The sequence below is a fragment of the Aaosphaeria arxii genome (assembly GCF_010015735.1).
Source record: "Aaosphaeria arxii CBS 175.79 unplaced genomic scaffold BU24scaffold_5, whole genome shotgun sequence".
Taxonomy (NCBI): Eukaryota; Fungi; Ascomycota; class Dothideomycetes; order Pleosporales; genus Aaosphaeria; species Aaosphaeria arxii.
Genome location: NW_022983478.1, coordinates 2,824,736 through 2,852,582, shown reverse-complemented (window position 1 = coordinate 2,852,582; position 27,847 = coordinate 2,824,736). Strand labels below are relative to the sequence as shown.

The following is a 27,847-nucleotide window of genomic DNA, read 5'->3' as shown; positions in this document are numbered from 1 at the left end:
ACTTCGAGTCCTTGGGTGGTCGAGGCGAATCAAGTGCTTTAAAGATCTACCCAAAATTAGATTTTGGACTTTGGAGATCAGAACAGGCAACTTCAATGTTCATCAAGATCCCGTCGAACCTGGAACTCCAGAAAGCTGTTTGTCCAGAAAACTCCCGACCAATCATGCGACGAGACTGATTGACTCCTAGCCTCATTAAAGCCGTTGCACGTTCGATAACTCAGCAACATCTGTACGCCGCAAAACATGCTATAACACGATGGTCTGGAATAATTACTTCTGAATCGAATGGAAAATAGGATTCTGCATTGTATCTGCCACGCAACCGATTTCGCTCGGAATTGCGGGTTATCACAGAGGTAACCCAATCAAGATCACTAAATTCCGACGACCGGTACGCATGACTCCTCAGGTCCGCAATTTCGCAGTGTCCGACCGTCTCGTCTCGATGCCCTACCGACAATCCTATTTCCGTATGGATGATTGTTTACCCTGGCTTAAAATAACATTCATGGCCTCGTTTTCGAAAATAATATGTTTTATTCCTCAAAAGTGCGTTTCATCCAATTGATTTCTTAAGAGCGGTGATTATTGAGAAGAGCTTCGAAGGCATGATGAAAGGCGATGCGGGCGGGTTATCCGAACAGCCTCTATGGCTTCCGAACACCAATGCACCGGAATACATACACAACCGTATCTATAGCCACCTTTACCGTCTACCAGTGGAGATACATTTTCTAATCGGCGAATTCCTTCCGCCCACCGCCATTATTTCCCTCCGTCTGGCTGGCCGACATTTCCATAGCGTGTTCAGGAACCCAGACCAAAAGGATATCAACCATGCCGAACGAGAGTACTTCCTCAAGCTCAAGTCCGAAGATAATTACCAATGGAACGTTCGTCGCGAGCGATATCTCCGTTCGAATCTGAATTGTAGCCAGGACAAGATAACATGCAGTCGCTGTCGATGTCTGCATCCAATTACTGCATTCTCTTCGCACATGGTCACCCAAGATCCAAATCGCAGACTATGCATCGGCGCACAAGGGAGAATATCACTGTGCAAACATCAGACATTCTCCTTCGACGAATTACAGGAATTGAGAAGCAACAACAAATCTCCAGTGGTAACGACAGACTTACTTGACTGTCGCACCTGCACGCATCCAGAGCACGGCACATCTGGCCCCGAACTCTCTTTGACCGCCCCATTCATCGGAATATCTAAGCGTGAAGGGGCACATGAGCAGGAACTAATCATAATGTCTCAATCTTGGGGATTGCTTAAAACACGCAAAGACGAGTACATCGCCCCATCGAAACTTGAAGCTTCCCTACACTCCATCGGCGAGCAGCTGTGTCCACACACCTCGATTTCAGACGTGACTTCCTGGATTCCTAGCGCCAAAATGTTGGTCGACCAAAGACAGTATCCATTTTCGTATTCTAGGAGTGACGACAATGGTCCGTCTTGCGATGTCGGCGCGTGTAGGCAGTGCACTACACTGCCGAGTTATTGCCCGAAACCTTGCTGCGACACATCGTGGGTTATTTTTAAGAGGCATGGGAGGAGTGGGGAGGGAGTGGATGAGCTTGTGCTTTGTGCGACGAGGAGGATTGGGTCGAGTCTTAAGGATGGTGAGGTCAGTCCGATGAATAAGAGTTGGTTGGCGCAGATTGAGGAAGAGATTGAGCAGGAGGGAGAAATGAGCGGATGCGGATTAATCCAGGGAGGCAAAGAGGAGGTTGGCTTCAAGGAGGTTTGTATGGATGGTAAGCAATTTATGGAAAGATTCAAAGGGCAGAACGTAGATCCGTGGGTCTTGTTCTTTCGGGCACAAGGTTTGTCAATTTTTCTGATTCGTGACGATATATTCGCCCATGCGAAATACAATGTGTGCTGACGACTTGTAGGGATGAGTGAATGCTATATGGGCCCGATGAAACGCGACCTTCAGCAACGACGCATAACGCTCTTGTGATCTAATGCCTTTTACGTGGTGACGACAATTGTGATGACGTTTTTAGAACAAACACCAAATCAAATCATATATTCGCAAAAGTTAAGTTGATAGAATGCCAACGCACATATCATACCGATTTATTATTGGCGTCGCAGGTTGAGCACACTCATTGTGACATGGCAATGTTGACTGATAATCACACGAACTCCCTATACATATATTAATCTAGACAGACCATTGCACTCTGATGGCTTATCTAGACCGAATGATTCGTGCTATGCGATTGATAATGAAGATCTATATTCTAGACCTTTCCTGTACTGTACCTCTCGGAGCTCGACCTATGCTTGCAGTAAAATGCTTCCTGCCCTTGTCATCAGTCTTAAGTAGTTTTGCTTCATGCTCCGCAAAGATCACGGTCCTATCGTCACCGGCCGGAAGAATGACACCTAGGTCCTTCCAAGCAGGCTCGAACCCTGGCTGTAGCTGTTCTTCGAGACTGACTCTAACTTCCTTCTCCGTAGCCGAGTATCTAACAGTGAACACCGAGATACTTGCAGGTGGCGGCGAAATGCCATCATCCTCGTACCAAACATTGATATACTCTCTTCCAATCGAATTGCTGTTTGGCGGAGGGAATATTTCTACGGCACGGTAGTCATCGGTAGGAAGGTTCGCGGGATTCGCAGTTTCACCAACGGACAAGACCTGCACGTTCAGTCCGACAGGCACGGCGCCACCGACCTTAGCGAGGACAGGAATGCTATCGGTCCATTTTGCAGAGACCTCGATCCATTGGCCGGCGGAGTAGTATTTTTGGGTGTCGTTGAGGTCAAGGAACTGGAGGTCCGGGTTTGATGCGTCCCGTGGGAGGTAGACTTTCGCTGTTGACTGGCCGGGCTCGAAAACTCCACCAACGAGGAGGGAATCTCCAAGCCAGTACTGAGTCTCTCCATCGGTGAGCACTCTATTTGTCCAGACCTCTGGGTCTGACTCGTACCCAGACCCAGTCCAGCGTTGAGGCGGTGTTGCGGTCTGATGGCTGAGCAGGGCGAGAGAGTAGAGATAGGGAATCAGCTCATAGCGACGCTTAATGATGTCGCGTACAAGAGGCGTGGTTTCCTCGTACATCCAAGGTTCAATGACGTCTCCGACGCTGTTGTTCTCGGGAGAGGTCTTGAAGCAATTGATGGCGAATCGAGAAGAGTAGATCCCTTGTTGACACCAGCGGACGAGTAGCTCTGGAGATGGTTGCTCGCCTTCAAAACCTCCAATATCATGCCCATAGCACTAGACACAATGTCAGTTATCACGAAAGATTGCCTCCAAGATACTAGAACTCACCTGCATCAGACACAGACCAGCATTCAATGACAGTGCGTTAGCTCCCCTCATACCGTCCCAGCTGGTAACATTGTCACCACTCCACGAGCTGGCACAATATCGGAGCGTACCTGCCGTCGCGCTTCTCGTCAATATAAATGGCCTCTCGTTTGGCACAACATCAAGAGCCGCATCATAGGAGCTCTTTCCCATCAGCTCGGTGTTCAGCGCCCGACCCCAGAAGCCAACAGCATTGGTGAAGACCTCTCCGTCACCTTTGTTGACATTCTTCTCATTCAGCGCACACTGCCAGGAATCATTGGGAAGCGTATACTCGTTGTTATCGTTCCATATGCAATCTATGCCGACCTTCTTCAGCTCCCGAACGCCCTCGTACCACCATTTATACCCAGCCTCGGATGTGAAATCGATGTGTCCACCGACACCGCTCTCGCCTCCACCAGCACTCCACAGACGTGCCTCACCGGTTCCGCCAGTCGCCGGGTTTGTGAAGAACGCACCTAACTTCTTCAGTTTCTCGTACTCAGGATGATTACCCAGAACATAGGGTTTGACATTGGCAATCAGCCGAATGCCCTCTTTATGATACGCATCCATGAAGCCTTTCGGATCCGGGAATCTATGTCGATTCCACGTGAAAACATTCCGAGTCTTCGGCTCCGTTTCAGCAACTGTGTATCCAGACGACATCTGGAAGCCTGAACAGGGGATGTCGTGCTCTTTGAGCTTTTGCGCGAATCCCATCAGTGCATCGCAGGCTCGCGGTTCGTCAAGCATGGAGTACTTCATACCCCCGGCAAGATACCCGAAGGCCCAGCGGGGTACAAGAAGAGGATACCCCACGATGTCGGCGTAGGTGCGAACGACGTCTTGGATCGTGCGGCCGGTGATGAGATATTCTTCGAGGCCGCCGAATTCTTGGCGATAGACTTTGAACCGACCCCATAGGCCGTCCATTTCCGAGCCAATGGAGTAGAATCCTCGCGCATGGGAAGTGGAGAAAGTTGCAACGACGCCTTCTGGTGTTGCGTTGATGAGCAGAGGAATGTGCTTGTACAGTGGGTCTGTTCGGTGGACATCGTAGCCGAAGCTGTCTGTTGCGGAAAGGACGAAATGTCGATTTGACAGGTTCAATGGGGCAGCCTTTTCACCAAGGCCTACGTGCAATGTACCCTTGTTGTAGCGAGTGTAATGCGACACTCCATGGTGGTCTGCGACGTAAGAGCGATTTGGCAAATCCGCATGGATTGGGGTTTTGTGGCCCGGGAGAGTTAAGGAGACTATGGGAGGGCCTTCAGCCCAGTCTACTGACGCGATAGTTCCATTCAAATCAAATGACTTGCAAGTCGGCGATGGTGAAGATGATTGGAACTCGCCCTGTTCGAGCTTTCCAGATGGTACAGGAGCTGCTCGATGTGGCGGCAGAGGGTGTTTTGACGAAGTGAATGTCGTGCGGAAAAGACCAGGTCTCAGTGCCTGAAAAGTGAACTCAAAGGAAAGGCCATTTTGCTTGGTCTGCAGAATTATATCGCCATTGGAACTATTGTTCCTCTGGGCTAGTTGGAAATTTAGGGGAACGAGTTCTTCTTGAGGCATGATGAATGAAGCTGCCACGCGCAGGAGTGAAAAACACTTTAAATCAAAGAGACATCCACCTTGGAAGTGGCAGGTATGAATCAACTCCTCGGTCTTAATATATGACGATGAACATCCGATATACCGAAGACTTATGTAGGTTGGTCGTATGGTAGGATCGGCCGTCGTGTTCCTTGGCTAACGGTAACTTCGGCCGACACCACCCTCAAAACAGATACGAGCGATCTGGGGTGCCCCGTGGGGTTTCGGATATAAGATGCATTGAATCCATTTGTTTTTGCGGGTCTTCATCAAGGGCAATCGCTTTGCTATTACCATTCATCTTGTTTTCTATCCCCATCAAGGCCATCATGGCAAAAGACGATGCATCCACGCCTGCTGAGCCAGAGATCAACAAGAACACGGTGGAGACAGCCGAATCAGTCCACAAGCCAACAGTGAACGTCAAAGGCAAGGATAAGGCTGCCGAACTGCTAAACTCGAACGAACGCATTACAGTCACGCCAGAAGAGAACAAGAGGGTACTCAGGAAGATCGATCTTGTCATTCTTCCAATCCTGCTCTCAGTATATTTCCTCCAAAGTTTGGATAAGACTACGCTCTCGTACGCATCCGTCTTTGGGCTTATCGAAGATGCGAACCTGGATCCAGACTCCGATCAATACTCATGGCTCGGTTCAATCGTATACATTGCGCAGCTCGTAATGCAGCCTATTGTTGCCGTCTTGCTAGTGAAGATACCTATGGGTAAATTCGTTGGCGTCATGGTCTTTACTTGGGGTGTTATACTCTGCGGAATGGCTGGAACCAGGAATTTCGCAGGACTCATGGCTACACGTTTCCTACTCGGTGCAGCAGAGTCTGCTGTCGCGCCTGCGTTCATTGCCGTCGTACAGATGTGGTACAAGCGTGGTGAACAGACAAACCGGAACGCATCATGGTATGCCATGTTGGGAATCGTCAACATCCTTGGGTCACTCCTATCCTACGGTCTTGGTCACATCAAATCCAATGCTCTACATTCATATCAGATCATCTTCCTGTTTTGCGGTCTTCTCACGGTGGTAACTGCCACCGCGGTTTTCATTTTCATGCCGGATTCGCCCATGGAGGCCAGGTTCCTCAATGATCACGAAAAGCTGGTCGCTGTCGAACGTCTTAGGATGAACCAGATGGGTGTTGCTTCGCGTGTCTGGAAATGGGACCACGTCTTGGAGACTTTTCTCGACCTGAAGACTTGGCTATGGTTCTTCATGCTCACTGCTGTCTCGTAAGTAAATGATCGAACCCGTAATCAACTCATGCTCACCTAGTCATAGTATCCCAAGTGGCGGCATTACCACCTTCGGACCACTGATCATCCAATCATTCGGCTTCAGCAAATTCCAGACCATCCTCTTCAACATGCCCTTCGGCGCCGTACAAATATTCGCAACGCTGGGCGGCGCATGGCTCGCGACACGCATCAAGATGAAGTCTCCAGTGCTGATCCTTCTCTGCATCCCTCCCATTATTGGCATTATCATCCTGATGGTGGTTGGTCGCGAGAAGCACAACCGCGGTGTTCTTTTGGTCGGATACTATCTCACATCCTTTTACCCTGGCATTTCGCCCCTGATCTACTCATGGTCAGGCCAGAATACCGGCGGCGACACAAAGCGCAAAGTCACCACGAGTTTCCTCTTCGTCGGTGCGAGCGCAGGCAACATTATCGGACCACTCCTTTTCAAGCCATCGGAGAAGCCAAAGTACTCCAGAGGACTGCGTGCTAATCTAGGACTGTTCATTGCTATCGTCGTGCTTGTGGTAGTAGGGATGATCTACGTTAAGTTTTTGAATCGGAAGCATGCCGCTGCTCGCGAGCGCCTGGGCAAGTCAGCACACGTCGTCGATACCAGCATGCAGAATAAGGCAAGCGACTCCGAGGACGCTGCGAATGCAGAGGCGAGCGGTGTTGGTGACAAGGCTTTCGACGATGTGACAGATTTGAAGAATGAAGATTTTATCTACCTTCTGTAGGGTGTTATCTAATTACTAGTATAAGACAAGACGTAATTATCCAAGAGGTACCGATCAGATCAGTTGTACATACATTACTCAAAATTTATTCACTGTCAAACATGGTTTTCTTCCCAATGAGTCTTCATATCAACCTCAGTTCATAATACGTATTAGGTAACGCTCTAGTAAATTGGTCATGAAGTCGTTGGCATCAGAGACATAAAACAAAGCATGCCGACTTTTCGACTGCGGCCGTTATGGTATGAACTCAAACACACAAGTCCGATAGCGGCTCTAAACCTCCCCCAAGAATAATCATAAGCAATCTGTCGGCCCATAGTCTCGGCCGTGCCTATGACTCGCGTGGGTGAACGCACGAGCCTAGACATGACGGACACCTGACATTTCCCCGCACGCTTCTTTCGTGGACCCTCGGCCATCTCCACGTTCATATACTGGGGTTGGACGCCGTTGTAACCATCTCATCTGTTATTCTCGCACGAAGTTACCGATGGATGCCTCTGTGTCGCCTGAGCGACCACGCAAACGTCGCGCCATCAATGCCTGCACTACTTGCCGAGCCTCAAAGGTCCGATGTGACGGTAGTCGGCCATGCCAGCGATGCGCCCGCAACAATACCGACTGTGTCTACTACGATGGTGCCAAAGACCCCACTTTGATGAGGGTTGAGAAGCTTGAAGCCGAAGTCAACGCCTTGAAAACCGGCCTGGAAGAGGCAATTGATGTCAGTCGACGGGAGCTTCTGCCACGAACACCAATCTCATCGCATACAAATGTGTCCCCCGAAGGAGGTTCTACCTTACAGCCGAATCTTCCTGTTGGGACCATTACCAACCAAGCGTTTAGTGGCTATGCAGTTTCGCTTCCCAACCTTGCCCATGGATTACCATCTACCCTTGTGATGAACGCTACTGGGACGACGTGCAATGCTGTGGAGAAGGGGCTAATATCATGGGAACAAGCATCATTTTGGTACCAGAGGCAGGTTGTTCGTATTAAAGAACCAAACGCCAGTGCTAATGAAAGCGCAGCTTCTTTTCTGGGAGTGTACGATGTTGTCCTTGCCGTTTCGCAGCAGCAATTTGCTAATAGTAGCAGCATTACCTTGTTCCCATTTTCAGTGAAAGGACAGATACATTCGAGTCAGTCTTGTCAAGAAATGCATTTCTATTCGATGCAATAGTGACTATTGGTTGCCGGGCAGAGGAAGGCGTCAGTTCGTCTCTGCATCATCGACTTCAATCGCGGCTGCGAGAGCACCTGACCAATATTCTCATCACAATGGATACACCATCTGTTGAAGTCGTGCAAGCAATTACGATTATGGCAGGGTACTCAGAGAATGGATTCGTGTTAATTGCTCTCGCTTTACGATTTGCAATACAGTTGGGCTTGCCAAATTCTGTTGACCAATTGATAGCAAAGCCTCTACAGAGGTCCGGTGATGTAAGTGTTGAGGATCAAGATTTGTATCGCTTAGCAAGAATATGGCATGGTGTCTGCAATCTCGAGCTCTTGTAAGTTTGTCCGCTCGAATCAGCCGGAAAATTCTTTAATGGAGTTTAGCTTTTCCCTAGATGGCGGAAAACTTCCTGGAATCAATCTTCGGACGTCGTCTCGCAAAATACGCGCACTAATTCAGCACCCGGAGTTCACATCGGTGGACTTGCGTCTCCTTTCCCAATTGGAGCTCAACATCATCCGTAACAATGCATATGTCAATATCGTCAACCACCACGGTGCATCAATACTTCCCGAGAATGAAAGTCTCCTAAGATCAACAGTCCAAGACACAGTAATTGAACTCTCACTATGGCTAGAAGAATGGACTATCATCATATCGTCTAAATCGAAAGATCAAGCTGGCTCCCTCGCCCTATTGAACATTCATATTCAGTATGAATGGGCGCTCATCACATTACACCTCAAAGCACTTTCCGTTTCAGGTATCGAAAACATTGCCATCATGAAGGATTTTCAACGCGACATGGTCCGGACAGCAAAAGAAGCCGCAGCCCGGCACTTACATCACTTGCTCGAGGAAACGTCCTCCTCGCCCCCGTCTCCAGAGTCTTCAAATACCAGGCGTGACCAAGGCCGTCCAGCGTATCTCACAACATTCAAATGGACAATGGACTACGTCTGGGCAAAATGCGCGTTCTCCGTTTTGCTCGTTCTCAAGTTGGCTCTCCTGCTCCGCGACCCTTTACCTTCTGTCATGTTGCTCCTCCAAGATGCCCATAAAGTACTGGAATCTCTTAAGCGCATCGCTATCGGTCACATCGCATACTTTCAGATCCTGCAGACAAGTATCGAAAAATGCGAGAGCGCTTTGCGGGAATATATGGCCCAGCAGGAGGGTAACTCAACGGGGCTGGATCCGAGTCGCGTTGGCGAGGAGAGGAGTGCTGAAGATGACTTTCATGGGTACGCGCCCAGTGAATTTGTGTTTGAATGGGACTTTCCAGGGCTCAATTTGAAGAGTATGCCGCTTGGGTGGCATGATTTGTTTCTGGACCTGGACAGTGTATTTTAAAGAGTCTGTGGCCAGTCTTATCAGATGATTTGACTAGCATGGATATTAAAGTACCCTGGAAACAAATTCCTATATTACTACAACATCGTTTTGGTGCTGCAATACAAACCGTCCAGGAATATTTGAACGTTCCGCAACTGCCATTTACTCTACACATTCCCACGCTTCTATATCCTTTGCATCGCCTTCTCCCTTGAATCGATTACGAAGGGGATACTTGCAATGGGCTCTTTTGTAATCCACGCCTGCAGACTGAGTACCGTTGTTCCACTTCGTTCCAATCAGAGTGTCTGGAGCGTTTCCATTCTCCACCCAGTCGACTATCGCCATCAGAATATTCTCACCTGGAGCCAAGCTGTCAAACGCATTGAGATTTTGGCCGATAGCCCAGGCCCCATCCCCACCGCTGCAATGTCCCGTCCCACCGACGCGGAAATAGCGATAGAAGTCGTCCAAATCGGCGGAACTCAACCCCATAGTCTCAGAGACATGCTCGTAATATCGCGGCGAGTTGTCGGAGCTGATGATGGCGTCCATCTGTCCATGCCAGTGCAGGATCTTTGCCCCTCGTTTCTGAACGGCACTGAGATCGCCTTCCCAGGTCTGGATGTTGAAAGGATTGGTGCGAGCCGCAGTCTCGTAATCGGTGTTGTTTATTTTTGTGGGATCCCAATTAATGTCATTATAGACGGCGTACCTAAACCAGTCGGTGGTGTATGGGAAAACCGCGCCGCCGTAAAGGATGCGGGAGGCAAGGATCTCCGAGCCAGGCTGCATGCGAGGGTAAATGAGCGAGCCGTCTGAGGCCAAAAGTGGGGCGTAGATCTGGTTCACAGTGTTGACTTGTTCCTCCGTCAAACATGCTGATGCGTTGGAGTTGCTGCCGCATAAAAGATTTGATGCGGTGTAGTTGCAGAGGGATGCGTCCTCCAAAATGCCGTCTACGAAGTTGTCAAGCGCATCGCATCGCTCAAGCACATCGGCATGTATGACGGGCCATAAATTCTGAGGAACAAAGGTTGAGGAATTCACGGGTCCGGTGATGGGGTAGAAATGACCGCTCCAGGATGTGAGGTTATTGAAAGCAATGGCTGGCGCTCCAGCAACAATGCCGTCAAAATCATCTGGGAAGTCTTGCGCCGACTTGAACCCTTGTCGACCTCCAGTAGAACAGCCTAGGTAGTATGACTTCTTATGTGAAGAGCCGTAAAAGGCCTCCGTAATCTGCTTGCCGACTACAACGCCGGTGTGGACCCTACAAATATAAATAACGTGTTCAAAGGAAAATTAAGACACCACTTACGAGCGATACGCAAAGTCCTCGAGCACATCGGCATTGTTGTAAAAAGCACCTCCACTCGTCCCATTATGCCCATTGTTGGCACCAACAGAGGCGAAACCAAGGCTTGAGCCATACGCGATATCATTGTAGCCAATGCATCCGGCCAAACCACCATTTCCAACGCTCAGGAATCGCCCAGTCCATTCGAAAGGCAGCCATGCTTCCATATTGATACCAGAGCGGTTCGAAGTGGCTACATATAGAGAAAGGCGACATATTTCCTTCGGGACGATTTGGTATGGGTTTCCACAGGTGACATTGTAGTCGGGCAAGCTGAGGTTGGTGCCAGCAGCAACGACCTCAGAAAGGTAGACTGTCGCATCCGGGATCTGTAGTTCGCCAGAGAAGGCAGAACATTTCGCTTTCAGATCATCTGTGCCAATGTGTTGTTGCTGAAGTGCAGCGATTGATCTGCTCCCAGCAATGAGAAACACCAATTGCGACCATTGAAACTGCATCTTGTCGAGATGACCAGCAAAGATGGTACTGTCAATGTGCGAGCATAGCTTAGGAGGTTGACAACTTTATATTCTGAACGCGTCACCGTTTGCCAGTACCTGCATCCTAGTCCCGCAGATTGAAGACCTGGTTTTGAATGGAAGCTAGGCTAGACAAGAGACCATCCCGAGGCTAGGCTAGGGCATCCCCAGTCTCTCCAATATAGACGATGCATATCATCCGGGGTAATCTACGGCTCAAAAGATCGTCGCAACCGTCGTGCATGTGCTTTTCCCCACTTGCGGTTGCTATGTTCGGCATTCCGCGAGATTGTTTATCCATTCGAGATGAATGGATGCGCGGGCAGTGAAGGTTTTTCCATATACTCTTTATCGTCTTTCGCCCTTTAAAGAAGGTTGTTTTCCCTGCTTAGCATGTGTGACGGCAGTTCTTCGATAATTTCTACCTTCTTCTTAAGTATGTACCGATGTTCATACTAACTACCTATCTTGGTACCGAGGTAACTAAGGCATATCGTTCTCAGCAACCAGTACCTATTAGCTATTATAATGTACTCCCTTACGCATTCTTTAAGCCCTTTCAATTGGATTACTATTCATTTTCACTACCACCCCTTAGGTATTCAGAAGTATTATCAATAGATCTTGCCCAGCGTTGCTCAATCACCCCGTCCTTCCTCCCCATCCCTCAATCTTAAAGCCGGCCGTGGCGCGCAAAAGCCTTTGGCGTTAGGCGGCGCTCATAAGCACTCGTATTGGAGGTTCCGCAACCGCGCGCCTATCACCGCCTTCTCAAACATAGTGTTATTTATAAGTAGAGAAGAGAGTGCAGAGATTATTCCAGGTTATTTACTACTCCCAATTTTATTAAGTAGTTCTAGTGGAAAATTGAAGCGACCATTCTGGAGGAGTAATGATATATCCCTGCAAGCAAAGCAATCCCCTCCTCTCAAACGAGCAACGTAAAGAATCTTAGCAAGATCAAAGTGCTTTTAGAGAGCCGAAAAATCAAATCTTTAATGATTCTAGGTGTTGCTCGCGTTATCTTCATTGTCCAGATCAAACAGCTCGTCCTCAAGCTTATCATACCCGCGACAGAAATACCAAAACAAGGCAGTGACAACAAAGTACACGACCGCGAGAGACGTATAAAGCCACGTCAATCCAGGATCAACCGCCGTGCGGGAGATAGCCATACCGAGTAAAGAAGCGACTGCAACTGTCAGGTAGTTTATAGACCCGATGATTCCCTTCATGCCCTTGGGTGCTTTAGTGTAGGCATATTCGCTTGCCGTGATTGCAAACCCAATTTCGGAGAGCGCGAAGAGTACATAGGAGGGGAACTGGAGCATGACGTGGACGCGGTTGGGAACGGTGCCGTCCTCGCTGGCGTCGCAAGTGAGAGGTGAGTTGTAACAAGGACCGGCAGAGTAGATTATCTTCTGGACGATAGCCGCCCATGCGATGGCCAATGTTCCTGCAATGAAGCCAGCGGTAATGCGGCGGATGGGCCCAATGCCGACGTGCCATTTGCGGAGTAAGGGGTAAAGCATCGTCCGGAAAACTTGAATTAGCACAATCTCAATGATTAGAGTAAAGTTGTAGAGGACGTCGTTGGGAAGGCCGTGCCGTTCCTGGAGTAACGTTAGAATCTGACCAATTGCCGATTAAAAGCGACTTACCATCGTTCCGGCTTGAGAAACGAGATTGTTGACGGCTTGCAGGTAACACAGCCAAGCTATGGGCTGGGGAATGCTGACGGGGTGTTAGTTTGGCTTAGTTCGCGGAATGGTCGAGAATTTCGTTTACTTACAAAACCTTACAGGCATAGAGACTACGCTTCAACTCGGTGACAAACTTATCGTCCCAGGTGATGACATCTGTACCGCCATGTTCGGCCTGGAAAGAAGGTCTTGCCGCATCCATATTGAAGCCATTCTTGATGGCAATGCGGAAGATGGTGAAAGCCTTGCCGACAACAGGCTCAGGAACTCGTTGCACTTGATATGGGTCAGTATATGTGCCACTTTCCGCCGTCAAGATCTCTTGACTCACCATAGGTCTTCCGTCCCAGAAGGAGCGTGATGACGGCGATCCAGAAAACACAGAAAGGCACCAAAAAGGCAGCCCAGAACCCGACGCGGTGCTCAATATACGTTGCCGGTATACCCGAGAGACATCCCAGACAAAGAACATTGTAGAAGATCATATAAATGTTGGAGATGGTCGTCTGCGGATCGACAATGACTCTCTCGCCTGATTTGAGGGTCGAGACCTTCTGCTTCGTCTCGGTATACTGCTCGAAAATCATAATGCCGACATTGGCTTTAATGAACCCAGCACCGGTACCGATAAGGAACAAGGACGTAATAAAACCACCAAGACCGGCTCCCCGTTCCAGCGAGAAGGGCAGGGAAGTGATGAATAGGATCGTAAGGCCACAAAGGTACAAACCCGCACCGATGTTAATGGTGCGCAGACGCCCAAGGTATGAATCGGCGATGTAGGCGGCAATCATAGGTGTGAGGTACATCCAGAACATGAAGCCATAGGAAATGCTGCTGGCATTGGCCTGGCCCAGGCCAAGTGCACCGGGGTTGAGCTTGTTGCCGTAAGGGTTCTGCATGTAGTTTTCTGAGTATCCTATTAGACAAAGTATCAATCACACTGCGCGACAATAAGGGAAAATTTACGGAAGGGCCCTGAGAGGGTATAGTAGGTGAATCGTTCAGCTGTCTCGACGACGCAAACGAGCCAGGCTGCCAGTGGAATTCTGTCGCTGACTATGCGCAAAGTCGACTTTTCATGTTGATTCGGCTCACCACCATCTGCAGTGCGCCCGATCTCATTGTCATCTTCGGCGATATATGCCCTACATAAAAGAATTGTTCAGTCGATGTAGCTCTACGAAAGCGCTTCAAATGCAATACAACTCACTTGACTGGATTCTTGCTGTCTTGGAAGTCATTGTAGCTAGCCATTGCGACGCAACTCACTGCCGAGGTGGGAATGAATAAATTTATGAAGGGTGCAACTGGTCCAACTTCGCCCACTTGTACTTGCAACTCATCTTTGCGATATTTTTGTGATCAATATATATCATCTGGGTCCGAACTGCCAAAGATACAGATGAGCAGGTGTGGGGACGGATTCACGGAAAACAGCGACGAAGAATAGCCCAATTGACAATCGACACCAGCAATTGCGTGCTGATAATTATGGTTGTTTGTCGTGGGTAAGGCACTAGTTAAGAGACGGGCACGCGCACCCGAAGAGGAGATAAGCTTTGTGCCGTTCCCACGGAGCGTTAAGTACAATGAATAAGGAGTAGACACATCGGTAAATTGTCACGATTAATGGAAATTCGATGTAGAACTAAGCAACGCAAGCATTCACATGGTGATGCGCCACAGCCGCGACTTGCGCTCTTCTCGGCATACCCAAGACAAATCTTAACTGCTGTCCATCGTACTATGGAGACATGCATACTGCGAATAATCGTATGTTTTGATATACCAACAAGCTCAACCGGGTTAACTTTGCCAATCTACACACTTATACTGTAGTATTCAGCTACCTAACTAGACGAACGCCATTTCGCTTCATATTACCCCTTTACCTTTGCTTTGTAGCCAGTCGGAATCTACAGGCGGCGTGTCGACATGGTCAAGATACGCCGTGGCAGAGGTCCCATGGACCTGGCTCAACGTGAGGCCATTCCCAAACCACGCCAATCTATTATCCTCCGTTGCCGGCATTGCTCCATACTCAAAATCTTCCCACCTAGGATTCTCATAGATCTTCCATGCATGCACCAGTGAGCCTGGCCACATAGCGGTGATTCTACCATCACTCCGTCCACCACTTTTGAACCACGATGCACAACTTTCGGTCAGGACCGTCTTGTCAAAAAACTTGTCGGCATACTTGACGAAGTCGTCTTTTGCCTCGACTTTGGGAACCATCCATTTTAGGTGCTCCCTCTGCAGCTTTTGGACACACTTAATCATGTACTCGCACTGGAACTCGATCATGACTATCATGGTCGAATTCGGCGCACCGTTTGGCCCCAGATAAAGGAAAAGGTTTGGCATCTTCACAGGCATAATCGACAGGTATGCCTCTGGCTCCGGCGTCCAGACCTCATCTAATGAGATCCTTCCATGACCTATAAAAGGAGTGGTGGAGTTCCGAAGGGAGCTAGTTACACGTGAGCATTGTTCACCGGGATACCATAAGACAACAGGGAAAGAATGAGGGTGGTTGGGGAGCCAAACTCACGTATCGAACCCGGTGGCGCAGATTATGGCATCCACTGGACGCTCCACGCCACTGTTATCCAAAATTCCTGTTGGTGTCACTCGCTCGATTCCATATGTAACAATGTCGACGTTTTCCTGGATAATAGACTCGAGATACCCTGGCGATGCACCCAATCTCTTACAGCCTACCGGCCATTCAGGCTTAAGCAATTCGAATAATCCAGGCTTTGCGCCCATCTTCTCTCGAACTAAGGCCTCCAGCTTCGCTGAAGCATCCGCTTGCGCTTTGGAGTTGGAGAATATTCCGAGGTAGCTTCGATGTAAAACTTCCTCGATTTCCTTCCGAAAGCCGAGGAGGGTGGAAGGATCTTGTGCCAAGGCGGCCTTCTCCTCTTTCGAGTGCAAGACTACAATCCCTAATGATTAGATGTCATAATTCTCAGCAAGGCCGGTCATATCGACTTACAATTCTCGTCGCCTCCATGATCAGCGACCAACTTTGTGTATGGCCCTGTCGGGGACACCCACGCTTTGGAACGAATGTAGGAGGTGATTTTCTTCGCCTTGGGCTGAAGTGCTGGGACGATTTGAATACCAGTCGATCCGTTTCCAATGACGGCCAGTGTCTTTCCAGTAGCATCAAAAGACTTATCCCAGTTTGCAGAGTGCAGAAGTGTGCCTTTGAAGCTGTTGAGCCCAGGAATATCTGGCCATTTCCACTTGTTGAGCGTGCATGTGGCTTTGATAACGACATCTGCTGTGTCGTGCATTATCTTCTTTGTCAGTAGACAACCAGGCGCTCTGAAATTAGTCGGCTCACCTTGCCATCAGTGTGTCTAAGTAGCTCGACGTCCCACTTGCCATCTTTCTTGCTCCAGCGGGCGCCTTTGAACTCGTGCTTAAATTTCATGTGCTTTCGAGCACCATACTTATCGATTACATGATTGAGATAGTCCAAGATTTCGGACCCAGGAGCATAGAATCGAGACCAATTAGGGTTGTTTTCGAACGTGTATTGGTAGGCATGAGAAGGAATATCTAGAGGGTTTGATCAATGTATTGTACTGGAGATCCTTTCCCTAAGCACTCACCGCATGAAATTCCGGGGTAGCTAACTTTGGTCAGCTTTACAGCTGCTTATGAAATGAAGGTAGATAGATGTTTTTGTAGGGAGTTTACTCACTTGTTTTCAAACCATGTGCCGCCCGGACCTTCGTTCTTTTCATAAACGACCAATTGCAGGTTCTTGATGCGCTGTGGAAATCGAATAGCAGTGAGGATACCTGAAATTCCAGCCCCGATGCACACGACTTTGATGGGGCGACTCTCGTCTACCGCTCGTGTGTCAATTGGATAATCTACAGAACCCATTGCGTAGTTGAAATATCGCAGTAATGTCGCAAGATGACTTGCCGACTTGCGAATTCTAGGATACTATTCGCATGCCTATATGTGGCGCAAAGTCAACCACCACTGGTTATGAGTCGTGAGCACAAAGTTCCACACGGAGTCCGTGGTCATCGTGTCGGTTTTCCGCGTTCCAGATGGCGCAACTTCCTACTAGTGACAATGGTTCCCGTGGCAGGCCAGCCAAATACAAAGCTCAAAGACAATTGCACCCTTGTCCCACGGCGATAAACCATTGTTCCTCTCTCAGCCAACGCTTAGTATGGCAATTGTTGAGCATTTTGTACTCCCTCCGACGACATATGTGCCAAACAATAAACTGCCGGTCATTGTGTACCGCGATGTTTTGCCTGAACCTCACGCGGAAGACAGTACTACGCAGTTTCTAGAGGCCAATAAATGGCAAAAGAAGGTGAATCTAACCCGCGAATGCTTTCCCAATCGCGAGGCTCACTGACAGTCTCTAGGGGTTCTGGCCAGGAACCGAGGTCCACCACTTCCATCCCAACACTCATGAATGCTATGGTTAGTGCGTCTGTCTCATGGACGATTTTGTCTTGATGCTTCAACTGTTGACTCATAGCAGGCGTTGTTGTCGGCACGACAACTATGCTCGTTGGTCGCGGGCAACTTGACGGGTCTTCTGGTGGCCAGACAATCGCCCTCCGCGCTGGGGATGTCATTGTTATCCCAGCCGGAGTATCGCATATGAATGTTACCATGACTGAGGATTACCGTTTTGTCGGGGTGTATCCAGATGTGAGATCTCAACTTCTTCTCTTAGCTTAGGCCTTCTTTGATCACAACATGCGATTAACACCTCTAGGGCTCTCCACAATGGACAAGTCAGCGATGCGATAAGCTGGGTATTATGACCGAACTAAAAAATGAAATTTCCTGCGTGCCTTTGCCCGCCGCAGACCCAGTCGAAGGCGAGGGAGGGACGCTCATCAAGCTGTGGAGCAGTAGCGAGTCATGATAGCCGCTAGACCTGGGGTTGGGTGGAGACAACGAACTCATGTCGCAGATTTTTGGATTCTATAGAAAAGATCGCGTCATTGCTTGCCAATATTGCACATGCAAGCAAAATAAGGCGGGAAGCTAATACTACAATAGCCGCGCTTGATTTCTGAATGAAGCTTTAGGTTTGGGATTTAGCGTTATCTAGCCTCTGTAGAGATAGAGGACAGTACTCTACAATATAACTGATCAGTGCCCGGAGAATTGCAGTATCTTCTAAAACTCCGTCCCTGACTGCCAATCTGGACTAGCAGCTTATACCTGAGAAACATCATATTAACCGGATAATCGAATGAGCACCTCTGAACCCCGGCTTCGCAACTCTTGCGAGCCTTGTAGGTTCGTTCGCATCCAACTTCTGGAGAGCTGGCAACTGAGCCTGCTGACACGGCGTACGGTCGTAGGCGCAAGAAGACCAAATGTGATGGCGAAAGACCGACGTGTACATTTTGTCAGCGATTGGGCCAGGCGTGCATATATCTCGCTCGAGAGCAGCATCCGGCTAGAACAGAGAAGCCACGAGGAATGGTGAAAAAGTAAGGCTTGATCTTAAACATGTCAATTTGCTAATTTCTAACGTGAATGGACAGGAGGGACTCTAAAGAACGGTTGAAGAAGCTCGAATCACAAGTCAGTCAGATCTACGACGTCATACAGTAGGTGAGCTGTTCGTGTAAAATTCGCTATTGAGCTTGGCCGATGTTGACATATTATGATGCAAAGATCTCTCAGAGAGCAGCATACGCGCGGGTCGAGTATGTCTATAGGATCGCCACTCCAGCCAAGCGAAGTGTTGGATGACATAGTAAGCACTGGCAGCCTCGATGGTGCGCCCCTCAGGATATCTGAGACATCACCAGGGCCTTTCCTTCGAACAACACTGTGAGTCTCTGGTCATACTAGTCAGTGGACAAAGTTAAAATTGCGCAGTCCTGAACCACCTTCAGACGTCCTGGACCATTTCGTCGGGGTGTACAACACCGAAATTGCCATCAAACCATTGCCTCTATTCAAGATTGAAGGTCTTTGTAGCCGGATTCAGATGTGTTCTCAGCCTCTCCGGCGAAGCTTCCTGGCACTGACATTGCAGTTCTCCAGTCACCCGTTCTTTCGGGGGAGAGACGTTGAATGCGCCGAACTTTACGCTAGCTCTGCATATGCAGACCTCGTGCCGATAGCACTGGAGGGGCCGACAGACCTGGATGTGGTCCAATCTCTTTGTCTATTGGTACTGCATGATCTTAAAGGTACTAGAATAGGCATCCATATTACTTTACGGTGGACAATCCGCTGACAAATGGCACCAAGTCCTCAAGACCGCGAGGGCATGGGGAACAATCGGTCTTGCTGCCCGACTTGAGGCAAGCTTCAGCTGGAACCGGCGGGAAGTTGTCGACGGATTTCACAGTACCGAGAATGAAAGTAGCGGCTGCTTCTGGAGCGTTTACATTCTTGAGAAATGCTTTTCTGCACAATGCTCGATACTGGATCGCTGTGTCATCCAACCAAGATATCCCGACAATACATCTCCTTCGCTGTTAGCAAACACGAAAGAGAAAATTGATCGGGTTTCCGGGATCACTTCGTCGTTTTTGCACGCTGTTTCCATCTGGGGTGATGTTATGTCCTATGTTCATGGCATCCGATGCCGCAAACCAGAGCGGCCGTGGTTACCTACATCACGGTACACGGAGCTCACTCAGCAAATGTACGTGTTTGAGGATCAAACGGCCCTAGATCATCTCTTCAAAAATGCGGGATTCCTGGATCAGACCGTAGATACAATTTCGGAAAACATCAAATACTGGCGGCCCTGGATTCTTATGCAACTGACCACCCACGCTACATCAGCAGTTCTGAGCCACCCATTCATCCACATTGCCGGCCTCCGCGACATGAACCATCGCCAGCCCCCAAGGTTGTTCATGCAAAGCGTCATTGACCAAGCACAGTATCACGCCCGATGGGTCAGCCGTCTAGCCCAGATGTGTGAGGCTCTGCGGTTTGATGTTCATGACCCTCTATCGGGAACACTAGTTGCTGCGACGGCCACTGTCGCTTGGGTGTTCAGGTCTGCACCTGACAAGGCAGCTGCATCAAAGGCGGACGAGTGCTTCAATATCTGCGAATCATTTGTAAAGACAGCAGCTATGAAGTGGCCCCATATGGAACGAAAGGTATGTGATTTTATCAAGTTAGTTAACTTTGGAAAGTATTTCTTTTTTGACAACATCGATAGGTCAAACTGCTGGAGTATCTTCGAGGCGTCTCGGGACAAACCCGTGGCAGCGGCGATGCGGTTATCGCATTTCAACCTTCTATACTGTGGGAACTTTTAGACAATAGCCTCCTTCCAACAACTCCAAATAAGTCAAACTCTCCGAATCCCAATAGCAATGGGAAAGCTTCCGCCGATATCACCTTGAGTGTCACGACGCACATTTTGCAGCCTCTGCACGAGGGGGAAAGTCAGTCTGCTTCTACAGCCACGGCCAGCTCAGTTGCTCCAACGATCCCGGGTGACGATGCCTGCTTCGACGATTTCTTCTCGCAGCACTTATTCACAGAGATGAATTGGTCATCAGACCTGGAGGCGCAGGAACAGATTTCTTGGCAAACTCGTGGGAATGCGAAGGGCCTCTAGATCGGTGACCATTCAGAATTGCTCATGGGACGTCCATATTTCCCCCCCGAATGCATTCTAAGATTGATCAAAGAGAGTACCAACATTCTCTCATCAATCAAGTATGTTGCTACATATGTCGCACAAGCTCTGATCGCCACAATGTTCTGGATTCTCGCCAAATTTGGAGGTTGTATAATATTGTGGCGTAGACCCGAACACCTCGCCCCTCATCGCCCCTCATGCGGCACCAGCGGACATTGCGGGAAGTCGTCCCTCAATGCACCGATAAACAATAATAAAAAGACGTCCTCCAACTAGAACGTGGCTACTCTGAATGTTTTCAGCATTAAGCGAGGTGTCTCTAATGTACATTGACAATGAAGTTCCGTAAGGACATGCCTCTCACATACAGTATTCCGAAATCCTCACTGTGATACCATGCGCAGTCCGCAAGAGTTCCTTCGAGCCCATTACATTGGGATTTTAGAACAGATGCAGCTTCTATTATTGCCTGCTTGACAGTGTAGCAGGTTGGAATTGGCGCGATCCGATTTTGTTTATCGCCTGTACTACTATGGCGCTCATTGCGTGATAGACCTTCTTGCTTGTTGCTTGTTGTTTAGAGCATCGCACAGCGATTCGAATTCTTCAAGGATTCTGCCATCCGCTTACAATTTGTTTCGAGCGAACGTGATCTCCGCCATGGATCTCGAGCTCGTGCACGCTGTTTGATATCGTTGCCTGTAAACGCCGCAATGTTACTATATTACCTTGTGCGCGCCGCTTGAGTGCAGGAACATCAGAACTGCAACGTCATGAACCGTTCCGCTTGCAATCCTGCTTATTGTGCATAATTGGGTTATATGCTCTACGGTATCGTCCAGCCATGATCAGTGTTTTTAAGGCAAATGGAATAGTGTCCCATCTCGCAGTGAAACGTCACTGTCTTTAAGATGATGAGGCCGATCTGGCGTATTAGTTCCATGTTCAAACGTGAATATGCTGGAACAAGATACACTCCAATGCGGAATCATTCCTGAGGGCGCAAGCGCTCTTGATCATCTGTCAACACTGGCTAATGGTACTCAGCATTTCGATGGGAATAGGGCACTGTAGATGTGATGCTCCCTCGCCGCGGAACACCGGTGTTTATGTCTTCCAACCCATCAATTAGAGGTAGTCAACGTGTTGTTGACGGATGTGAAAGTTGTTATGAATGCTAAGATTGTTGAGACTTTGCTGTTCACTTGCTTGCTATTTAACTTGATCCAGTTCTCAGATGCTTAACTCTATAACCCGATCAACAATTACTTCAAACCCAATAGTCCAGCGGCAGTCAATTCATCCAACCATTTACACACAAACATATCATCACTTCCAAAGCGACACTGTTGATTTCCACCTGATCAATCCTATCGGATTGACATTCGCGTATTACTTCGGGCTGGCCCGTAGAAGCATTTCATACAACCATGAAGGGACTCGCCGTTTTCGTCATCTTACCCTGTACCGCCTTTGCGGCTGGTTACGTCTCCAAGAATGCCAATCTCCCCGGTGGAGGTCAGGCTTGGCAGGGACATTCCAGCATCACCTTTAGTCCATCCGAAAAAGAGCTGAAGTCCCTAGCCAAAGAGGCATTTACCACAATGGAGAAAAACTGTGGAAAGGACACCAAGAAATGTCCTACTACCATGTCAGTGGCATTCTATCCTTCTGATGGAAAGAAAGCCGGAGGAAACCTTTTGTTCCATTCAAGCATCAAGGGTGGCGGTTCGTACACAAAGAGCTACATCAACGCATGCCATATCGACCGTAAATCATTCAACGGTATATGCGCCGAGATGGCAAACATGGTCTATGCGGTTCAGAAGAAGTGGAGTTTGGATAAATCTTCCTTCGCTGTTTATGGACAGCTCGACAATAAGCAAAAGGGCTTCCTATCTCCATGCAGTACTATTATGCCCAAGAAGGGCAGTGATTCGACGGGCTGCCAGAGATTCAATGAGGAAGCCCAAACAGTGTGTGTTTCCGGTGGTGTTGAGGCGCTTCCATTTAAGAGTGCATCACCAGCAAGCAAGACGACATCCAAGAAAGGGAAAAAGCCATCAAAACAGACACCTGGTCCAAAGGCCAAGAGGTTAATGATGGGCAACCCGCCACTTCAGCCAGTACTCGAAAAAGACGTACCAGGTGCTGAAGATTTCAAGAAGAAGGACCCAAAAGAAACAGAGGAGACCTTAGAGAGTGACACATCACCGACCAAGGAAGCTGTGGAAAGCGAGGCATCACCCACCGAGGAAGCTGTGGACAGCGAAGCATCGCCGACCGAAGCAGCATCGGAAAACGGCTCATCGGAACCCGAGACATCTATGAAGAGCGGCTCATTGGACACTGAGCCATCTTTTGCCAGTGACCCACCGACAGAATCAGGCGACAGTTCGGCAGCAGAAAGCAGCCCACCGAACAATACAGGCGATAGTTCCGCAGAGGCGGCAACAGCCACGGAAGAGGTCGAACAATCTTCCATTACTGACAGCCCATCTGCTGCTACATCTGCAGTCGCTGAAAAGTTCCCATGGTCAATGTCGTGCAATTTCCCTAAGAAGGCAGACGATAAAAAGTTCAAAGTCACTGTCGCAAAGAACAAGATCAAGAAGGGTGTCACTGGCAAGGAGAAGATGCTCTCGGAGAAAGACATCGCTGCCAAAAACAACAAAGGCTTTGATCAGGACAAGGGTAAACTGGAAGGTGACTCCGCCAAAAGCACGTCAAAGAGTGGTAGCAAGACCAAGAGCGGCACAACCAAGTCTTCTGCCACAAGCAAAGGAAAACAGAGCGCTACCAAGACTAATAGCGGCGCGGTTACGTCTTCTACCGGCAAACCCAAAGCGAACACTTCCAAAGCCAATGGCAGCAAGGTGACGCCTGCTCCCACTCCCAAAGGAGACGATAAAGGAAAAGGCAAGGGGAAAGGCAAGGGCAAAGGGAAGAAGAATCCGAAGCGAAGCATTCCAGTCCCGCGAAAGTACTTGGAACGGGCGGCCGAGTTGTAGGACGTTGTCGGTACTAGTCGTACCATGGATCATGGTGGAGTTGCGAAATCATGATAGAAAGTCTCTTTGGACGCGGCTATAGAGGGGAGGTGGATATCCGCTCGAATCGTTACAGAACTACTCGGCATCGCGGGTTTGGCGTTATGGTTAGAAGGTTGTTCCTTTATAGAATTAGAAGATATAGATTGGGGCATTATAGACTGGGACATTTTAGACTTAGATAGCATAGACATAGACATGATAGAAATAGAAGGGCCTTCAAAACTGATTCCGTCCGAATTCCTTGATTTCGGACTGGTACACTGCACTTTATGAATATTACTACGATCACACATTGCAGTTGAACCGGACTGAAAGTTGCGTAACGATAGAATAGTTATCTTGCAGTGGGGAGTTAGTTTTCGTGGCTAAAATGAGTAGAAGTCGTGTGGCAGGTTTTGCATCTGGAAGTGGTCCGTATTTGCCACGCAGTAATGCATTGTCAGCAGCCATCATACTTGCCCATGCTATGCCTAGGGCAGGTTAGCGTCAGCTCTCCTCTACGATGCCCCACCTTCCCACACAGCCAGATCTTTGGTACCCTAAAACTAATTACCATTCTTCAACGAGTCTTATTCTGTTATTATTCAATTTACAATGAATGAGATAGTCAGAACCCTCCATCAAGACCTTGCGCGCAAATTCAAGCACCATGGCTCCCGAATCGAGCAGATGTGGCGCTCTCTTGGCCAGGAAGAACGAGAGAATGTCTTGAGAAACGCGTCTGGAGACCGCTCTGTTTTGAAAGATCCGCATGATACAAGCCTAGGTCGTGTTTGCAGTTTTATACCAGAGTGGAATCTACGAGATCTTACTCGACCCTCTTCCGACAACCTTCTCGACATTCTCAAATACAGAGCGACTACCTCACTAACGGAGCAGTACATCAGCGGTGTCGACGGAGCCCGTGGGGATCATGAGTACATAGTTGATTCGATGCGAAGGAACGGTTTACGGCTTTCAGACGCTTCTACCTACAAGGATTGCTATACTCTCTTCCTGGACGACAAGCAGTACGGCCAATCGTACAAAATCACACGGGGCAAGAAAGATGAAGTTCTTACAAACATGAAGCCAGGCATCGAAGCAGGGTTTATCATTCCTCAAGATATCGGCGAGTTGGTTCTTATGAGACAAAACTATCTCCTGCAGCTCCTGAACATCTTCGTCGAGGACATCTTCGACACAGCATCTACTACTCGTTCCAAGGCGACGCGTCCGACCAGGACCTCTGATGTCGCGACTGCAGCGCTGGCAACACTGTCATTTTGTTCTCCACCCAGAAAGCTTGGGATCCCCGAACTAGTTGACAGCTCCCAGGAACAGAAAACCTCCTGGGAGGATTACATCAGTCTGATCTCCACCGAGCCCACAGTACTCTCTCACGAGGTTAACTTGTGGTTTTTCACACGGCCCGAGCTTGTGGGTGACGAGAAGGGGCGGTCGATGCCTGTGCACACCGACAGGTATATCAGCGGGGCTGTGCTCGACGCTGTTCATGGCGCCGTGAAGGCAACTGCTACTTGGAACTACATATCACAGCTTCTAGCTCTCCTAGACAGCTCTCCTGACAGGCGATTTCGAGTCATGGTTCTGCAGGAACTATCCAACACATGTTACCTAGAACTTACGCGCGCCCAAGTATTGTTTAAACGGAATGTGTCCGTATTTTCGGGCGGCAACAGGTGGTTCGAGCGCAAGTCCACGGTGCGAACGGATGGTATCGTGCGCGTCTCCATGAAACGCAACCCGGAGTCTCTGATGATAGAGAACCCGCAACTTTATTACATGCTCCGATTGTGCCAAGATAATTTGGACTGGTCCGGCTCCGTTCCGTGGCTCCAAAAGTTGGAAGACCTGCATCGAGCGCATCCCCTGGAAAAAGACAAGATGGCCGAGCGAGAGTTAAGCTCACTAGGTGACCTCGCCATTATTGTCACTTTTCTCCAGTCCCTATCATTAGTGGAGCAACTGCCTGCGGCTAACAAAAAACAAAAGGACTCCTTTTTGCTCAGAGTTTCGGATCTGGAGACCAAAATCGGACGGCTCAAAGAGGAATTAGATCTTGGTGACTTTGCCATCCCAATGGGTAACTTGCTGGAGCCGGGCATGAGTAGTGGTGCCCTTGCCTCACTCGATAGTCATGTTCATCAGAAGATGGGCACAAAGCTTGGCTTTCTGTATGAGGAGCTTGTCGATGACAGTGTCGTAAAGTTACACAAGCGGTATTACGAGTCAAAGGCGAAAGCGAGCGAGCCCAGGGCGGGGTACCTGGTTTCAACCATCCCAGATGCGCCTGAGTCGTCCGATCACCAACGCAGAGAGAAAGAGAAGACCAGGCCAGCACACTCATCCGCCTACGCTATCGTACCCGAGGCTACTGGTTTTCCCTCTTCGAATGCACGGCCCGCACCGCCGCAGCCAAAATTCAAGGTTAAGGCGACCACCTTCAACGTTTTCTTGTTACTGCTCTCAAGATCATCAGCGGCTCGCGGATCGATCAGTTGGGACGCGTTCGTGGCCGCTATGACGGATGTGGGCTTCTCGGTGACTCCCAAGCTCGGCTCCATCTACACATTTGTCCCTCCAGAGAACATGGTTACTCGAAGAAATTGTACATTGCATCGACCTCACAAGTCCTGCATTGAAGGTGTGGTTCTGCTTATCTACTCCCGTCGACTAAAACGTGTTTACGAATGGGACGAATCGACGTTTACTTTGGTATGAGGTATATAGTGAATGTACAGTCCAACTTACATTGACATGTACGTCTCGAGGGCGAATATTTAGGGCCTAGTCTATCTCTACTAATAGTATCGTTGGTGTTGTGAAAGGCTGTTACTGAAGAAACACGATGGACGCCAACAAGCCTTTGCAATACGAGATGTCGTCCAGTCATGGGCAGAGGATGGGCAGCGAGGCACAGCACCCATGCACAAAGGACAGGTAGACAATAGCAAACGTGCTGAAAGAAAACTCTATGCGCCACAGGTGCCAGTCCATAGTGAGCGTAGCGGTAAAATATGGAGCTGACAAAGGCCTGAATATTTCAGTTCCTCGCACGCTAAAACATTGGCGTCATCAGGGTCTCGATGCCCCCATCCATCGGCGAAACTCCCGGAATTCATGAGAAAATTGTCGCAGAAGTGATTCGTCCTGGCATGCACAGTTCTAAATGTTAGTGTTTATGTGTAGCCCTCCAAATTATGCTTAGAGTGCTCTGGAATCAAATAAACAGGGGTAACGTCCGTCCCTGCGTAACGAAAAACCCTCCGTGCCGAAAAGTCCAAGGGGTACTTCGACTTGGCTGGCTTGCTATCTCAGATATGCATTAATGTTAAACTATCTGTGATATGTCACAGGTATTATAGCCTCTGCTCTATGTAACGTACTGTTCCTATTCTAAGATTACTTCTGCATTGTTGCCCTAAGCGCCTTCCTTCCAGCAGGTCCACATTTGCGAACAAGAAAGGATTTTCCGAAAGCAGTGTCATCCTACTATTCGTGCACCCCTAATACATCTTATTTAGGAGTTTCTAGGCTTCTAATTATAGTCCAGCCACTTAGACGTCACTATCAGCTCTACTTCTAGTGCAGCACGGAGATTTGTGCAGAATTTGCCACCGCACGTAGTACTTCGGATTGAAGCAGCTACTGTTTATAGCTAGCGTGTTTGCTATGCCAGCTGTTTGAGCAACATAACTTACGTTGCAAAGTTGCAAACAGGATACAGTACCCTGCAAAACCGGTCTCACCTTTGGCACGTTCTGAGATCTTATCAGATCCATGTCGCGCAAGGATATCCCTTGTCTGCAGAGCGAATGACCGTTGCGTCAGTATTAAGCTTTGCTAGTATTAACATGACTCGTGCTAATCTTGCAACTTCCTCGACTGCTGTCAAGTACATTTCTAATATATTCCATAGTAAGCGCAGCCTTAAGAAGGTAATGAGTGCGTATAGTATAAAGCAGAATTATTAACTTATCGCAAGAGTTCTACCTGCTTGCTCTGCTTCCCATTCAGCTAAGGTTTCCTGAGAAGATACTAGATCAGGATGCCCTGCTCGAAGAGTCTGACAGCGTAGATGAACGCACTCCTGCAGCAAGCCTATAGCTTCAGCACTTCTCTCTAAGCTTTTCCATGTCCAAGCAAGATTAGCCATGCTGGTCAGCGTGTCT

General features: G+C 48.8%; 11 protein-coding genes across 11 annotated transcripts in view; 6 read left to right on the top strand and 5 right to left on the bottom strand.

Moving 5' to 3' along the window:
* Positions 1-2,261: 2,261 nt before the first annotated feature.
* On the bottom strand, positions 2,262-4,904 carry BU24DRAFT_493613 (glycoside hydrolase family 31 protein; the record flags this gene model as incomplete). Its single annotated transcript, XM_033533987.1, has 2 exons — positions 2,262-3,254; positions 3,309-4,904. The coding sequence occupies 2 exons, from the start codon at positions 4,902-4,904 to the stop codon at positions 2,262-2,264; spliced, it is 2,589 nt and encodes an 862-aa protein (XP_033383506.1).
* Positions 4,905-5,254: 350 nt separating this feature from the next.
* Positions 5,255-6,923, top strand: BU24DRAFT_482745 (MFS general substrate transporter; the record flags this gene model as incomplete). Its single annotated transcript, XM_033533255.1, has 2 exons — positions 5,255-6,174; positions 6,224-6,923. 2 exons carry the CDS (start codon positions 5,255-5,257, stop codon positions 6,921-6,923), a joined length of 1,620 nt encoding a protein of 539 aa, XP_033383505.1.
* A 437-nt stretch (positions 6,924-7,360) lies between these two features.
* BU24DRAFT_442242 (uncharacterized protein) lies at positions 7,361-9,473 on the top strand. Its single transcript, XM_033530511.1, has 4 exons — positions 7,361-7,907; positions 7,958-7,973; positions 8,025-8,443; positions 8,493-9,473. Exons 1-4 carry the CDS (start codon positions 7,417-7,419, stop codon positions 9,460-9,462), a joined length of 1,896 nt encoding a protein of 631 aa, XP_033383504.1. The 5' UTR covers positions 7,361-7,416; the 3' UTR covers positions 9,463-9,473.
* Positions 9,474-9,601: 128 nt separating this feature from the next.
* BU24DRAFT_452028 (tannase and feruloyl esterase) lies at positions 9,602-11,262 on the bottom strand (the record flags this gene model as incomplete). The annotated part of the gene is made up of 2 exons (XM_033531162.1): positions 9,602-10,717; positions 10,766-11,262. The coding sequence occupies 2 exons, from the start codon at positions 11,260-11,262 to the stop codon at positions 9,607-9,609; spliced, it is 1,608 nt and encodes a 535-aa protein (XP_033383503.1). The 3' UTR covers positions 9,602-9,606.
* An 894-nt stretch (positions 11,263-12,156) lies between these two features.
* Positions 12,157-14,243, bottom strand: BU24DRAFT_482743 (Di/tri peptide transporter 2; the record flags this gene model as incomplete). The annotated part of the gene is made up of 6 exons (XM_033533254.1): positions 12,157-12,896; positions 12,945-13,017; positions 13,076-13,262; positions 13,318-13,896; positions 13,956-14,134; positions 14,200-14,243. The coding sequence occupies 6 exons, from the start codon at positions 14,241-14,243 to the stop codon at positions 12,288-12,290; spliced, it is 1,671 nt and encodes a 556-aa protein (XP_033383502.1). The 3' UTR covers positions 12,157-12,287.
* A 581-nt stretch (positions 14,244-14,824) lies between these two features.
* BU24DRAFT_393469 (FAD/NAD(P)-binding domain-containing protein) lies at positions 14,825-16,895 on the bottom strand (the record flags this gene model as incomplete). The annotated part of the gene is made up of 6 exons (XM_033525197.1): positions 14,825-15,462; positions 15,544-15,931; positions 15,991-16,297; positions 16,345-16,562; positions 16,590-16,603; positions 16,708-16,895. 6 exons carry the CDS (start codon positions 16,893-16,895, stop codon positions 14,865-14,867), a joined length of 1,713 nt encoding a protein of 570 aa, XP_033383501.1. The 3' UTR covers positions 14,825-14,864.
* Positions 16,896-17,193: 298 nt separating this feature from the next.
* Positions 17,194-17,910, top strand: BU24DRAFT_463877 (uncharacterized protein; the record flags this gene model as incomplete). The annotated part of the gene is made up of 4 exons (XM_033532168.1): positions 17,194-17,343; positions 17,399-17,456; positions 17,518-17,690; positions 17,758-17,910. 4 exons carry the CDS (start codon positions 17,194-17,196, stop codon positions 17,908-17,910), a joined length of 534 nt encoding a protein of 177 aa, XP_033383500.1.
* Positions 17,911-18,533: 623 nt separating this feature from the next.
* On the top strand, positions 18,534-20,595 carry BU24DRAFT_452026 (uncharacterized protein; the record flags this gene model as incomplete). Its single annotated transcript, XM_033531161.1, has 4 exons — positions 18,534-18,607; positions 18,855-19,198; positions 19,260-20,128; positions 20,191-20,595. The coding sequence occupies 4 exons, from the start codon at positions 18,534-18,536 to the stop codon at positions 20,593-20,595; spliced, it is 1,692 nt and encodes a 563-aa protein (XP_033383499.1).
* Positions 20,596-22,467: 1,872 nt separating this feature from the next.
* On the top strand, positions 22,468-24,053 carry BU24DRAFT_424051 (uncharacterized protein). Its single transcript, XM_033528406.1, has one exon. The coding sequence runs from the start codon at positions 22,536-22,538 to the stop codon at positions 23,628-23,630; it is 1,095 nt and encodes a 364-aa protein (XP_033383498.1). The 5' UTR covers positions 22,468-22,535; the 3' UTR covers positions 23,631-24,053.
* Positions 24,054-24,199: 146 nt separating this feature from the next.
* BU24DRAFT_424050 (uncharacterized protein) lies at positions 24,200-26,885 on the top strand. The gene has a single exon (XM_033528405.1). The coding sequence runs from the start codon at positions 24,267-24,269 to the stop codon at positions 26,394-26,396; it is 2,130 nt and encodes a 709-aa protein (XP_033383497.1). The 5' UTR covers positions 24,200-24,266; the 3' UTR covers positions 26,397-26,885.
* A 624-nt stretch (positions 26,886-27,509) lies between these two features.
* The window catches only part of BU24DRAFT_229129 (putative kinesin), a 3,427-nt gene continuing 3,089 nt past the window's right edge, over positions 27,510-27,847 (bottom strand). Inside the window, exon 4 of the mRNA XM_033522150.1 lies at positions 27,510-27,847. This exon is cut by the window's right edge and continues 1 nt beyond it. Coding sequence (XP_033383496.1) covers positions 27,646-27,847 — 202 coding nt within the window. The 3' untranslated portion in view covers positions 27,510-27,645.

Bases quoted from the DNA above. Each gene is read 5' to 3' on its own strand.
- BU24DRAFT_442242 (XM_033530511.1), top strand. From the start codon at position 7,417: ATGGATGCCTCTGTGTCGCCTGAGCGACCACGCAAACGTCGCGCCATC. The intron at 8,444-8,492 runs GTAAGTTTGTCC...AATGGAGTTTAG, and splicing joins GTCTGCAATCTCGAGCTCTT to CTTTTCCCTAGATGGCGGAA.
- BU24DRAFT_424051 (XM_033528406.1), top strand. From the start codon at position 22,536: ATGCCCAAGAAGGGCAGTGATTCGACGGGCTGCCAGAGATTCAATGAG.
- BU24DRAFT_424050 (XM_033528405.1), top strand. From the start codon at position 24,267: ATGAATGAGATAGTCAGAACCCTCCATCAAGACCTTGCGCGCAAATTC.